Below are 15,942 nucleotides of genomic sequence, written 5' to 3'. Positions count from 1 at the left end.
GGAGGAGGACTTCCTTGCAGAGCCCCTGCTCCACAACATCCTGTTTGGTGTGCAGGTGGTGGAATCCCCCTCGGTGCACCGGAGATTGGTCCTGGCTAGTGCCACCAGGATCAGAGACCTCCTAGACTATGATTGAAGGGATTGGGTGGACTCCATAGTGCTCAGCCAGTGCATGGGACTCACCACCCTCGTGTTCCCTATCGTGTGCTCCAGGAGGTGAGGGCAGCCTTATTGCCCACCTATTGCACTTTCCTCGAGTCCTGCAGGAGGATACTCCCCACCTGCACCTGGCCCTCTGGACCCCACCATCGGGCCCCTGCCCTGCAAGCCTCCCCAGCCACTCCTGACATACCACCTGAACCAGCTGCACAACATGCAGCTGATCTGCTTCTGAATCACCCCCAGGAAACATCTGTATGCACTAGTGCGCCACATCCTGCATTTCCTTGCCCTCATGTTCCACCCTGACACCAATTGGAGGGTAAGTATTCCACTCTGATCCCATGGCCTGCTGGGGATATTAGTTGTTGGCTCCTTCATGAAGCTGTGAGCACAAATGTATACCTGGAATGGTTCACCACCTCCCCTGACACCTGCCCCTTCTGCAGTGAGGGGAAGACCCTGGTGCATTTATATAGGGTACATGAGACTGGAGAAGCCCTTCGTCCAGCGCCTCCAAAACCTTAAGTTCTGGCTGCACTTTTCCCCCACACATCTTGATCTATACACACCCCATCTGTGGTTCTATGAAGTCACGAGACCTCCTCGTCAACCTCCTCCTGGTGCTGGCCAAGGTGGTCCTCTACCATACCCGGAAGCAGAAGCTGGATGCAGGGGCAGGAGGGGTTGCGACTGGGAGCCTATTTCTGATCCCTTTTCAAGTCACATCTCCAGGCAAAGTTCTTCTGGGCTGTGTCCACTGGCTCCCTGGAGAAGCAGTGTCCAAGGTTCTCTGCTCAGTGTTTCCCTTTGGATCCCAGATTTTATCCCTGTGACCTTCACTCCCATCCCTGTTTTTTCTTTTGTTGTCCCTAGTCATTAGTTGATGCCTGGGTCTGCTTCCCCCTCCCTCTGATGCTGCATGGGAGAGCCTTTAGTAAAGGCAGGCCCACAGAGTCCCATCCCCAAAGCCTCAATGGATCCCCCTCCAACAGAACTGCAGTGAGCATGCAGATATGGAGCAAAAACCCAGCTGTACTGACTTACCTTTCCCAGCGCCTGCTGTGACTCAGCCATCAAGCATGTGGCAGCAATCTATCCCTGAGTGGAGCCTGGGTCAGATGACCCCCCAGGCTCTGATATTTTCCCAGCCCGGTCAGAGCTGTAGAGCAGTCTGTACGATAGCATTACCTGTCCAGGAACTCTCTTGCTGTCTCCCAGTGTATCAGATTCTCTCAGCCTGCTCCTGTCCCAGCCTTGCCCAAGCCCTGTTCCAGTCTTGTCCTTGCCCTGCTCTGACCTTGCTCCAGGCCTTGCCTCCACCTCCTGACCTCATGGGACTCTGACTACCCAGCTTTGGCCTGTATCTGGACTCCAGCTACAGTTCTGATTTGGTTTCTAACCACCCAGCTTCAACCTCTGGCCTGAAGCTGGGCTTTGGCTACAGTACTACTTCTGGCTTGTCTACAGACTATGATCTTGGTTCTGACCCCAGCCTGTCCTCGAATCTCAGTCCCAGCGCTACCCTCAGCCCAGGCCTGCCCTGACCACTAGGCTATCAGGAGACAGCGCGTCACATTACGAGCTGGAACTTTAACAAAAATATCAAGTATCATGAGACTCACTCAGAGTCAGCAACGCTGGCTCAGTTTTATAAACTTTAAACTTTATATGCTTTAAACTGGGAGTCGCTCCTTTTCTGAAGTAAATCCAAAGCCATGGCAGGAATTCAGTTCAGTAGCTTTTACAGAATCTGCAATTAGTACTCACCATACTTTTGCATATGGGAGCGATTCGAACATTGGGAGGTGGTGAGGTGAATTCAGTTTCCCTATCTCCGTCCTTTAATTCTACCCCATGGGCCCGGTGTGTGTGGATGTGGAAGCACATGTACTTTTCCTCTTGGCTGTTGGGCCTCCCAAGGAGTAACCCCCGCCAGGTTTCATGGGCTCCTATTTTTCCCTCCAACAGCTTGGGGATACAGGGGAGAGGCAGAGAGAACACATTGGGATTAGCAGCACTATTAGGGCCACCCAGCAAGGACCAGGAACTGGAAATACAAATCCTCTCTCTGCTCCCATCCTGCCCTCTACACATGTGATGTGGAAAAGAGAAGAGGGCTTCAGAAAAAGCTGAATAAAGGCAGAGTTAAAATTCCCTGCTCAGTATGAACTCAGCCAGCAGGAGTGCACCAACCCCATAATTATATATATTATATGTAAATGCCTGATTTATAAGTTTTCAGGACGATGAGGTTTTTAAAAAGCCAAGGTATAAGACCCTGAGGATGGTGACTTATAACAAAATTGACCAAACTCTGATGTAGGGGTAGGGCAGAGCACCCCATAGTGTGCTATTTAAAAATCTAGAGAAAGTCACAATGTTAGAGAGAGAGAGAGGTTTTTTGAGAACAGTGACTAATTTATTGAAATAAAAAAGAGATGACATTAGTAGTTTCATCTAGTATATATATACCAACGTTAGTAAGAAAAAAAAATTGTGTGATGTAATTACTTGAACTTGTCCCCTTTAATATCTAGAGAATTCAAAATGTCAGCACAAGACTATTATAAATTTCAGTCCCAATTAATAGGGCATTTTGAAATCAGAAGTGCAGAATAAATCCAGCAGGCATTTCATAAAGATACAGGTGTTAAAATAACTACTATGATAGAGTTGTACAAAGACACTCACCCACACATTCCATAGTTTCCTCTAAGGATGCAAATCCATCCGGGCATTCTCCAAAACAACGGCCTCTGTGTAAGTAAAAGCCAGCTTTGCATTTGGTGCAAAAGTCTCTGCTAAAGCAAGAGTCGCAGTTTTCTATTCTGCATCCTGAGATATATTTTAAAAGTTTTCAGTTAGAATAAGGCCAAACATGAAAACACAAGTTGTAAAGCAATGAAATAGCAAAAATAGAAGAATTTTAAAAAGGGATGCCGTCACCCTGAAATCCACCCAGTATTTTTTTAAAAAATTACCTTTAGCTACCACATTTGCCCCAGAATCCTCATGCTATTTTCTGTGATTTTAGAACTACATTTTCCTATTTTTAAAACATATATTTTTTTCTCTTCCTGGTTGCTATATTAAAAATACACCCAAACAACAGAAACTGACTCAATAGTGGAAATTGTGAAGTTGACTATGCACAAAGTGCTGCCAAACGCATAAAGAAGTTAAAATGTCTATTTTTTGTCTTGCCTTAGATTTTAAACAGTAGGTACAAGAACATTTTTAAAAAGTGAAACTTTTGAGTTGACTATCCTCCTGTGTGGGGTAACATTGGGTTTAATAGAACTATATTTTGTTGTGGTTTCCTCCTCCTACCCCCCACTTGTATTTAAACACATTTGTGGGGGAAGAGTGAGATATTTGGAGAAAGAGGAATCGATAATGTGCTAACGTATATCATTGTTGCCTATCGTTGCACACAGGGTCCAAATCATTTCCATTAGTTGACCATGAACAGACTATTAGCAGCCACTTGAGAATGTTTTCTTATGCTATTTTTGATTTCTAAACTCACATATGAATCCATATGCTATGGTACAGATACACAGTTCTTCCAGATTTTATTTGCAAATAGCATTTAGCACCCAGTAACCTGACTTTCTGCTTCTCTTTTTGTTAGAAATATACATGCCATACATCTCTTTTACAGCACATGTAAGTAGCTTCCATGCTGCATCTCAGGATTTTGATTTCCTTCCTCGGTTGTTGACTAGCTTTCTCTCCCCATTTCTAAAATATATAGTCACAGTGCTAGCTGTGCTGAGGGTGCTGAAACTATTATAGACTGGTTGCTTTTACCGACTGCCCAGCTATAGTTACATATCAAGCTGATGCCTTTGTGTTACTTAAGTCTACATCGCTGCTGCTCATGTGTGTCCCAGAAGCAATATTCAAGGAGCAATCTGTTAAGGTCTCAAGAAATTGCTTCTCAACCTTCTGTGTACAAGACATCATATGACCCAGTTTATATATGGGTCACCCACTCTGTTTTAAATAGGAAAAAGGTAACTAAATCTAATTTTGCTGAGGATATATAAGCTAAGACAAAGTATAGGCTCTCCCTCATCCCAAGGACTCTGATCTGGTCCTATGCACAAAGTAGGATGCTGGCAGGGAAGAGGCTTCTGCTTCCCCAAAGCAACACATCTAGGGACCAATCCTCCTCGTCTTGTGCTTCCTAAACTTTCACTGGACCTCTAGGATATTAGCTTTCTGATACAGATATTAGAGCTATTACTAAAAAGATGATTAAGGGTGTTTATTACTTGAAAAAAGGTAAACACTCAGAAATCAGTAACCATGAAAACCTTTAAGATAGACATGTCAGACATTGAGTTAGTATATAAAACAGGAATATAACTTCCTGGTTTATAAATGAGCCATCACACATGAAAAGGGGAACAGGTGATTTAGAGAGAGAGAAATTTAGATATATACACACAGAGAGGTCTGAAAACTAGGGATACTTAAAAGGCTATTTTATGGAATAATTAAATAAAATAGTATTGCTCTTTCTGCAAGGTTTTGGTTAGCAGTCTACACACACACACACACACACACACACAAAACTGCCAGGGCAAAATGTCCAAAAGCTAACGGAAAAATCCATTGATAAAATAAGAGTCACACACACATTATAAATCATGTATACTATTTGAAATATTTTACTCCTTTTTAAAATACATAAACTGCATCAATATATCCAAAGGAGCTAGTTGATCCAGTGTGCTTCTTCTGAAATAGCTATTTGTAAATTCCTCTAAGAACTATGCAAGTTTATAAATTCTTTAAATACAAGGACTTTAGTATTTATTCTTGAACCTTAGAGGGCCAAAAGTTACAATAGGGCCACTTAAATTGATGGCACGTTTTATCTTCTGCAGCAGCTAGGGAAACAGAAGGCATTTTACAGCAACTCTTACTGTGATGTTGGACTATAAGTTAAGCAGTTTGCACAGGAAAAGTAATTTGAACTTTGGGACCCCTTTGTGATTATGTGTAACCCATGTGCCTAATAGGGAGATATCTCTGAGAGACCCATTGGGAGGAGGTAGGAGTGAGTTGTGTCTGGGTCATTGTTGCTAGGCGTATTGGAATTGGGTGTGACAGTTTTGGGTCGGCTCCAATAGGTTCCCGGTTGCTGGGGTCAGACTCCATGAGGGCAAGCAGTCAGGGCAGCTGTTTTGCAGAAGACCAAGTGCCCTGTGTGGTTTGGGAGAAGCTGAGCCTAGGAGCAGGAGCAGGCAGGCTGTTGTTCCTAACTCTGAAGCATTTTGCAGCAGGTTAGTGATATTGTTAACCCTCTAACAGGGAAGCATGGACAATGCTAATTATAGCAAGGGGAAATTGGGAGGGAAAAATAACTTTATTTTAATTGTATGCTTTGATTGATTTTAGCCAAACTGTTCTAGTTAAATTGTCTCAACTAGTCTGATTCACCAACTTTTCTTTAAATGTAGTAATAGGGAAAGTTTTGTATCTTCTTGTAACACGGTTTTCTTTAAATCTATACACTTAACTGAGTGATTGGTTAATGAGTTAGTTGACTGGCTAGCAGGGATATCAGCGGAGGAAGAGTCTGCATGGATTCCATCTAAAGATTCCTACAAGCAAGTGGAGGGAAGATGTTTTAGACTCAGCAGACTCTATAGATTTGGTGATCAAAGACTGTAACTGAGACTTAGGTGAACAAAACCTAAGCTTTTGGGAACTCTCAATGTCTTCTCCCTGTATTTCTGTGGGGACTGAACTGTTCAGATTTTAATTTGTTTTCTTTATTTGTGTTTATATATAACTGTAAAAGTAATGTCTGGGGATTATAAAATAGCCATGTCATGCTGTAAAAGTGTGATTATTAGTTGTTTCTTTTTCATAAGATTTTATAAAGTTATTTAATTAAATTCATTTCTTTAGTTCCTTTTGGGACTTGAATGTGGAGAGGTTCACCCTGTGCAATCCTTGCTGAAAATCCTTAGAGACTGATCTCTGGGTCTCCAGCTACTTTCTGTGGGAGTTGGGTTGGTTTTTTTAGGGCACTGGAGACAGGAAAAGAAGTGAACTCTAGCCCATCCAAAGGTTACATATGCAGAGCTCAAAATTAGCTTACTGAGAGGTCTTCAACATACAATATGTAATAATACAGCTGCCACGTGGAAGCAATGGCTCTTCAGGCTCTACCTCCCTTTTACAGATCTATCTATCTTAGGCTACGTCTACACTGTGAGCTAGGGGTGTGATTCTCTGTTTGTGTGCACATACTCATGCTAGCTTTCATAAAGTGTAGTTAGGGTAGCATTGGTGGTGGTAGTGGAGGTACGGCTGAGCCATAACAAGTACAAACCTGCCGGAAACCCCGTGGGTATGTACTTAGCACAGCTAAGCCGTGCATCCACTGCCACTTCCCGTGCTACCCTGGCTGCACTGCTACTTATACTCAAACTAGCTAAATTAGAGCTAGCGTGAGTATGTGTACACGGGCAGAGGAATCACACCCATAACTCAGTGCAGACATAGCCTCATGGCTCCCATTACTGTAGTATCTGAGACGCTCAAAATCTTTTAATGTATTTATCCTCACAAACTCCTTGTGAAGTAAGGAAGTGCATCTCTCCATTGTACAGCTGGAACCCCAAGAGACTAAGTTATTTTCCCAAGGTCACACAGGGAATCTGTGGCAGAACAGGAAATTGAACATAGGTCTTCCGGATCCCAGGCTAATCCCCTAACCCATGACCATTCAGTCTTTCTATGTGCGTAGTCTGCTGTTAGCATTAGTCCCAGGGGAGCCTCAAAATGACATTCAGATCCTCTGTTTAGATAAATGCCCAAAGGTTTGGGTGCTTACCCAAAATTTAGTTGCCAAAAAGGGGATAGTCAGCTGCACTGCTGTATCATTTCCTCTACTTTTATGCCTGAATGGATATCTAGGGGCCTAGCATCTGTGTATGGGGAGAAGGCTAGGAAGTGATACATGTTCTCACTGGCTATCAGCTTCCACCCATCAACCCTGATCCTGAGTTAGCTACTCCCTGCAGGAAATAGATTTCCACAGTCCTTACTCAGACAAAACTCCTGTTAAAGTCAACCTAAATTGCTTCATGTCCACAAAATAAACTGAGATCCTTGGTTGGAAGATAACAGAAATATTTATTATTATAACTAATAATGGCAGGAATTTTGTCTGGGTTAAGGACTATGCTCTTAATACTTAATCTACAATGCACGTGTACTGCAAATTAAGAGCCTGACCCTGCAGAGCCTCTCCCAGGTTAACGAGCACTTTCAAGATGAGGCCATAAAGTGACTTGCTCTGATGACAGTCCTGTAACAGTTAATTGCAATGCACTTTTGTTATATTCAACATGCATTGCAAATATTTCATTAATTGCAATGCTTGAATCAAATGTCCAGTATGTTTAAATATTCATAAAAACATTTGCTTCTTGCCCACATACACAAGACAGTTTGAAAGGACATCAAGGTCTTTCCAAATAATTTAGTCCAATGGTGAGGTGCAGAACAGAACATGAAAAGAAAAATTAGCATCATGTGACCCTCCCTCACATCCAAGTGACGCAAATGTACACTTGAAATAATGCATTAACTATTACTTACAAAATGAGGAGGGAATAACATGTTTTGAAGTTGATTTCATTTCTAGATCTGGTGGTTCCTTCTGGCCTTAAACTTATGACTCATTTGTGTACTGTTGTTTTAAATGAAAAATCACTTGCTAAAAGCACCCTTTGATAAAAGTATTATATTCTTGCTAGATGAATTTTCACTTCGCCTGATTTTATGGAAACTCGCTTAAAACCTTCCCTGGTTTGGTTTAACAGAACATTTGCAAAGAGCATGTTTAAAAATTAAATTAATCATTCTATTCCATTTCAGTTTCTTGATCATAATTCAAAACTCCTATCTTATTTCCATCCTTTACTTTGCCTTTTTTGGCAGTTCAGAGTTTTTTGAGAGTGGTGGTGGTTTTTTTTTTTTTTGGTTTGGTTTGAGTTTTTGTTTTATTGTATTACCGCAAAGTCCCCAATGTTATAATTCTATTATGGAGGCACTGGTAGCAGCTCCATAGTTAAGGTTTAATTGAGATTTCCACTTAGAGCGGCTCCAGTTCACTTTCTTTCTTTCTTTCTTTCTTTTTTTTTTCCTAATGAAGATGGCTGATTCTGATTACCAGACTCTTACCATGTAACCTAGTCCAGATTCAATTTGAGAGGGGAAGAGGAGAATAATGAAAAACCATTTATGCACTATTTTAAGAGTTCTAATACCCAGATACTCAGCTGTATCACACTGCCACTCAGCACAGTACACTCCCATGAGCCTTAGGATTGCTGGGGGGCAATCCTCACCATAATTTATAATAGCCCCAAAAGGGCCATCAGCAGCCAAGGATCACTAGAGAGTAGTACACAGTGACATTCCTCATCCTTGATGCAGCCACAGCACACCCGCTACACAAGTTGGCTACTAGAGATCTTGAACCCAGGCCCACCAAGCATGAGCTTTATCCACTGCACTGGCTCATGATAAGGGAATTGCTGTTAATACCCAACCACCAGAAGCTATACCCACTGACTCAGTAGGGTCAAATGACTAACAGAAGACTGCTGATTGGACTCTAACTCATCTCCTTAGGTCAGAATTTTCTCCTTTTTCAAAAGGGAAGAAGCAGCAGAGGGGAAGACAAAATCATAATCAGGGAAGAGCCTGTATACGGAAACTTAAGACGGTCTAACTTTGTAGTATTGTCACAAGGGAGAAATTCAAAAACAGCTACATGATTTAGGAACCTAAGTCCTGGCTTTCAATGAGATTTATGCTCCAAGTGCCCAAGTCACTTTTGAAAATGGGACTACGGTGTTTTTGAAAATTTTATCCACAATGCTTTGCATATCAAAATTCATCAATTTTTTCACAGGTGATAGTGTTTCCTGACAAGTTTCATTCTGTTCCAAATAGGACTGCTTAAGGTCAAATTGATCATCTGCCATGAGAAATATCCTTAGATCCCAGTTATAAAATATTAGAGTTCAGCCTTAATAATCCCATTAACACTGACCTAAATTTTCAGTGCCAGTTTATTCGAAGGCCAGAAAATAAATCCTCGGGGAATAAAATTAATATTTATAGACAATTACATAAATGGGGCATTAAAAAATTGTGGTGAACAAAGGCTGTACTAGCAAATCATGCTCAAATTACAGTGGCATTCAAGGGTAATAAACAGAGGAACCAAAGTGATATTAATAAATTTTTCTGATCTGTTTTGTCTTCTTGTCTCTAATAGTAAAATGCTAAGTCTGCTTTTAAAAGACAACAGGCATTAAGGGACTGTTACGTTTGTCATTTTTTAAGACTGAATCAAGAGTGGACACATTCAAACTACAAATTCAGATCTTAAGTTAATTCCAGATCCCAGTGCATGGAGCCTGTGTTTTGGTGATCATTTTCTCTAACTTAATTCCTAGTGCTGATTATTTTTCCAATTTGAGTAGGCCATGTGGAAATGAAGGGCTAAATGCCAAGCAGCTGCATTTCAACCAAGAGATTGCTTCCTGTTCCTGGGAAGCAAGTGATAAGTTTTGGAATTGAAGGGCTGGGAAGTACAGCTCAGAGGATTGTGGGATACTGTGTGCAGACTCTCCAGATCAAAGTCTGGTGGCCTGTACTTGAGCTGTATCTAAAGTTCCCAGGTGTCTGGTTTTTGACTGGAACGCCCGGTCAAAAAGGAACCCTGGCGGCTCCAGTCAGCACTGCTGACCGGGCTGTTACAAGTCTGGTCGGTGGCGCAGCAGAGCTAAGGCAGACTCCCTGCCTGTCTTGGCTCTGTGCAGCTCCTGGAAGCAGCTGGGATGTCCGGCTACTAGGCACAGGGGTGTCCACAGGGGCACCACATGCTGCATCTGCCTCAAGTGGTGGCATCACAGCTCCCACTGGCCGGGAACCATAGCCAACGGGAGCTGTGGGGGTGGTGCCCGCAGGCGGGGGTGGCCACGCTTCTGCCTAGGAGCCAGCGGGACATGCCAGCTGCTTCTGGGAGCCACCTGAGGTAAGCGCCACCCGGAGCCCGCACCCCTCACCCCCTCCCACACCACAACCCCCTACTCCAGCTCTGCGCCCCCTCCCTCACCCAAACTCCCTCCCAGAGCCTGCACCCCACACCCCCTGGCCCCAGCCCAGATCCCCACCTCCATCCCAAAACCCTCATCCCCAGCCCCACCCCAGATCCCGCACCCCCCAGCAGGGGGCCTCATGCCCCCCAACTCTGACCCCCCTCCCATACCCCAAACCCCTCATCCCCGCCCCCCGCAGAGCCCGCACCCCCAACTGGAGCCTGCTTCTGCACCTCAACCCCAGCCCAGAGTCCCCCACACATGCCCTGACTCCCTCTCTGAGACCACACCCCTTCCTGGGCTCTGAACCGCCAAGCCAGAGCCCCCTCCTGTACCCCAAACCCCTCATTCTCAGCCCCACACCAGAGCCCTCACCACCTCCCACACCCCAACCCCCTGCCCCAGCCCAGTGAAAGTGAGTGAGGGTGAGGGAGAGCGAGCAATGGAGTGATCAGGGGCGGGGCTTCAGAGAAGGGGCAGGGGTGGGGCCAGGGTGTTCGGTTTTCTGCAGTCAGAAAGTTGGCAACCCTAGCTATGTGCACGCTGCAAAATGTGTGGGCTTTGACTTGTGTTACAGTGGAACACAAGCTCTGACCCACCCCCTATCATGCCAGGAACCCCTCTGGACATGACTCAGACTAATATCTGTGTGGACAGAAGGTGTGTTTGGGTTAAACCTGAGCCAGAGCCTGGGCTTAGTGTGCTGTGTAGAAATACCCACAGTGAATGGGGGAAGGGTCACCTGATGCGAGAACAATCATTCCGTGGTCAATTTACAGCTAGTTTGGTAATACAAAATTAGCTGAATTGCGCTTACAAAAAACATGGAATAAGCAAAGGTCATGCTGGAATATGTTTAGAACCCACAGCGGAATCCAAAGTGCTCTACATAATACAGAGTACTTGAGAGGCCTAAATTCCAAATGCTTTAATCTATATTTGCATTTAGGTTTAGAGAAAGAAAGGCCTGCAAATGTAGGTTTCCGTTCTAATAAGCACAGCATAATGAATTTTAAGATCAGAAAATGCTATTTCAATTCTAAAAAAAGGCTACTTGTAAACAATCATACTGCCTCTACCTTTTTTCATGAAAAATCTAGCTTCTGGGGGACGGCTGTTGTTGTGTTGTTTTGTTTTTAAATGTACATAGTGTCATTGAATAGTCAATCCTACCCTCTCTTCATAACAAGGTTACTTTAAAGAAATGTGTGATGAGAAGGCAAAAAAAAACAGCTGCTGGCCAATCACCACCAACGTTATTAAAAGCTATTCATAGCTAACATGGTATTAGCCCACAGCTGCATGTGGGAGACAGACAAAAGTAGGGAGAATTTGAGGCGGGGGAGAGAAGGGAGACAGGGAGGTGAAAGAGTGCGTGTGTGAGGGGAGTTGCATGTGTGGAAGGGACAACATTGAGGACTGTTTGATGGAAGGCAGGGAGGAAAGAGAGTGGGGAGAAATCTACTGTATATGCAGCAGAAGGAGGGAGAGAGGCAAGAATAGCAAGTGGGAGACAAGGGGCAGGTCTACACTACAGCTTATGTCAATAAAATTCATGTCACTCAGGGGTGTGAAAAATACCCCCTCCCCCGAGTGATGCAAGATACAGCAACCTAAGCACTGTCCACATCGGTGCTATGTCAGCAGGAGACGGTCTCCCCCCTACATAGCTTCTGCCTTTTGTGGGGGTGGAGTAATTATGCCGATGGGACAGCTCTCTCCCATCAGCATAGAGTGTCTTTACCAGACATGCTACAGCAGCGCAGCTGCATCGGCGCAGTTGTGCCGATGTTGTGCTTGTAATGTAGACTAGCCTAGACTGACAAGAAATTGGGGAATGAAGGAGAAGCTGATGAGGGGGATGGAGAAGGATTAAGTAGTGTCCCTTTGGGAAGGGAGAGAGGACAAGAAAAGGAGGAATGCTGTGAGCTTTGGCTGGTTTTGGAGAGAGAGGGAAATGAATGAAAAATAAACTGTGAAGAGCAAGGAGCAAAATGAGAACTAGAAAGTTTGGTGACCAGAAAGGAGGTCAGAGACTGAAGCCTCCCCCTCCTCCCCCAGCTTAACTTAAAACTTCAGGCAAAAAAATTTAAAAGCCGGGGGTCTATCTAAACTCCTTAGTAAAAATGGCCTAGGCACCTGCAGCTCATTCTTCAAGATACAAATGTAAACACCCTATGGGCCATTGACAGCGGCTTACGGCAGTCTCTTATTGAAGAGTCTGCAAACCCAGTGGATACATCAGTGTCTGGGAGTTAAAATGAACCTACTGCTTCACTGGGAGCCGCTTTAGAAGAATGAGAATTTTGCCATTGTGAGAATTCTTTAATAAACACTTAGTAATATAGCTCAATTATGTGAAAACATGGATTCATTATTAACAGCCATCTTTTAAATACTTGTCAAGCCACAAGAAGTATCTTTTCAGACATAAATTAGTATTTTACAAATATACAATTGTCTTCTTAAATCTAAATTGACTCCAGATTCAGGAATCTTAATTAAAATCATTGCCAGGATTTTTAGCTTCCAGACAGATCTATGGCAGTCCTCCTGAAATGATACAGAGTTAGGCCAATAAGTTACAAAATAAGAAGGATGTGTCGAAATGCTTATCATGCTTTTGTTGGGGGGGGGGAAATAAGGCGCCTGCAAAGTAGATTTTATCTAAAACCTCAGATTCCTGGCAGTTAAATTTTATTTTCAAAATCCCAAATACTTTTTTAGACCACATACTAGACTAACCTCTTTTCATTTTTTAAATTAAAGCCATTTTTTTTAATTAAAGGAAACAATAACAGAAGTACCTAAAACTACTTTTTACAAACTTAAAAAAAAATTGATTTGATTTCAAGTTGACTGTTTCCTCCAACTGGTCACTGTATCTGCTGATGTCTTGCTATGAGTTGTAGTTGCTATATAGATTTCAGGAGAATTTAGTATAGCATTCCATAGGTTATTCTATATGAGTATTAGCCAAGAAACTTAGCTGTTTATTTGAAGTAAAGTTTAGATATTTTGTAACACAAGCTTGTACTGGGAGGCATTTCTTAATATAGTAAATTAACTAGATATATTTATTAAACACTTGTTTATTTTGTAATTGCTCATTAACGTCTACTCTGTGCTAAACATTATTTTTATTTAAGGCAGATGGGACTGGTGATGATTGTGACATTTCCTGCAATATCTTTGGGAGATCTGACTGTATTAAATGTATGTATCATTGTGGTCTAGGGACTGTACGTAATTCAATGTGGGGGGCTGGGAGGGGAGGGTGGTGGTATGATGGGGTGTTCACCACACACCACCCCTGAATGGGTTAAAGTGTCTCAGAAGGGGTAATTAACCTAGTGGGCTGCATCTGGGGAAGAGGTAGAATTGACTGACAAGCACTAATTGAAGATGGAGCCCATCTGGGTAGGAGTGGGCAGGGCTTGTGTAAAGCCAGAAGGTGAGAACAGAAGGGGGCTGCAGGGTTGAAATCTCTGGGTCTAGTGCGGAGAGGAGGAAACCCAGGGGGCAGGGGAGAAGAAGCCCTGTGATTCTGATCCTGAGGAAAGGGTTTACCCCTGGTGGGGGTGGAGAAGAAAGCCTGCAGAAGGCAAAGTAGGAAGAAGCCCTGGTAAATGGCAGAAGGGATTCAGACAGTGCAGACCTTGGCTGCAGATTGTACGGTCCCTGGGCTGGAATCCAGAGCAGAGGTTGGGTCTGGCTTCCCCTACCAGTCACTGAGAAAGTGGTACAGTCTTGACTTGGAAGACTGCCTGGAATGGCACCCAGACAGCTGGTCTGGGAAGACTTTGTTACCCCAGAAGAGGAAAACTGTATAGTGACTTTGCTGGAGGGCCAGGCCATGAAGAGGAAGTACTGCTACACCTAGAGAGCAAGAGGGGCTGCTGTGTGAGTGAGGTAAGGAAGGGAGTGTCAGACAGGGCAGAGCTAATCTCCAGATGCAGCCACAAGGGGTGAGTAGACCCTATACAGGGAGAGTGAGCTCAGGTCCTCCAGGAGCTAAGAATGGAGTGTGTGTGTGTGGGGGGGGGGGGGAAGTGATTCAAAAAATTCACTCGGGTTATAACTGCTCCAGAGAAGTACCATCACCTAGAGAGGTGTGCACATACCGGTTCAAACAGGATTCTCCAGAGACAACCAACAGACTAAGAAAGGACTTTTGGATAAATAGCCTGACTTTAAACTGATTCAGGGCCTTCTTCCTGATCTGGCAAATGGACAGGACCTTCTGTTCAAGGGGGGAAATGCTTCCTGGTAGAGGCTGAAAGACCTTTGGCCTACTGAGGCCCATAAGACTGATGGAGGACCTCTGGTAAGCTTTTATCATGTATATAGGAACTATAAATCCATATATAAAATGTTTTCTTGGTAATGCTTTCACCTTAAGATTAAATGTGCCTGCTTATAAAGAGCTGGGTGGTAACTTATAACTGCTGGCAATTAAGCTGTTCATAGCCTTCAAAGAGAAAATGAAGTGCAGATGGTGGCCTGTTCAGGCAGTCTGGCTTGCTGGGGATATTACAATGTAGGCCAGGATCTGTTCACCAGGGGAAAAACCCATCAGGAGGGAGAGAGAGATGCAGGTTTCCAACCAAGAGAGGTGACCGCTAAGGAACTGGGAGCCTACAGTGTGTCTTTGGTGAACCATGGAGATGAAATGATGACTTTGGGGATGTTGCGATTTGGCAACTTGGTGAGAAGGGACCTGACGTATGAGATGGAAAGAAGAGTTATGTAATGTCTGAGTACCTAGTCAAAGGTGAAAAGAATAGTGAGTCACCACACTCTTGTAAATTCCCAAAGCGGAATGGCAAATGTCAGTTTAGGCACATATTAAACTGAAAGATTCAAGAGGGGCTTGTCTTAGTCAGCTAATGTAGAACCAATACACTGAGGTGATGGGCTTCATTTTATTCCCCAGTAGAAATAGTAGACTTTCCTGGGAGCTTATTTCCTTCTGAGATTCTTCTATTCAGAGGTTAGGGGGAAAACAAAACATTGTTCCTCTCCTGGGTATTTCCTTTTCTACAGCAAAGATTACACAGAACCATTCAGCTTTATGTCCTCAATATATTGTTCATTCATACCTCAAATATTCAAGAAAGAATTCATGTTAATTTAAAGTGAGATTAGTGGTCTTCCTGCCCCACCAGTAACTGTGTCCATTCCTGTACACAAACCATCCTTGAATTACACGACTCACCATGACCAGAAAAACTTTTTAAAATAGCCTTCCAAGTTCAAAATGCATAAATCAGTTGCATCTAGCAAAGAAAATTAGTCTTGAAATTCACAATTTCCATAATTTTGGAGCTGTTACATTTGGCTGTAGTATTTAGAGTGTTATGTTTGGCATTACTGACGCTTTTAAAACCATATCAACATTTTCTATAAAAATATGCTCTATTGCTCCACTAGCACAAATGGGCAAATGTTCCAACAATATATTAAACTGGTTTTGGCACAGTCCCACATCAACAGTCTCATAAGCAAACTTGGGAAATGTGAATGAGATGAAATTACTATAAGATGAATGTACAACTGATTGAAAGACTATACTCAAAGTAGTTGTCAGTGGTTTTCTATCAGTCTGGGGGAATGTATCTAATAGGGTACTGTT

At 43.3% G+C, this 15,942-nt stretch overlaps 1 protein-coding gene across 4 annotated transcripts in view; it reads right to left on the bottom strand.

Moving 5' to 3' along the window:
• Positions 1-15,942, bottom strand: part of RSPO2 (R-spondin 2) — a 159,586-nt gene that overhangs the window by 74,109 nt on the left and 69,535 nt on the right. For all 4 annotated transcript variants that reach the window (XM_074942977.1, XM_074942978.1, XM_074942979.1 and 1 more), the window contains one exon: positions 2,854-2,997. In XM_074942977.1, the coding sequence (XP_074799078.1) occupies positions 2,854-2,997 (144 nt within the window). The remainder of the gene's footprint in view (positions 1-2,853; positions 2,998-15,942) is intronic.

The sequence above is a fragment of the Natator depressus genome, chromosome 2, assembly GCF_965152275.1.
Source record: "Natator depressus isolate rNatDep1 chromosome 2, rNatDep2.hap1, whole genome shotgun sequence".
Lineage (NCBI taxonomy): Eukaryota > Metazoa > Chordata > Testudines > Cheloniidae > Natator > Natator depressus.
This window is presented reverse-complemented; position numbering and strand designations above follow the sequence as displayed.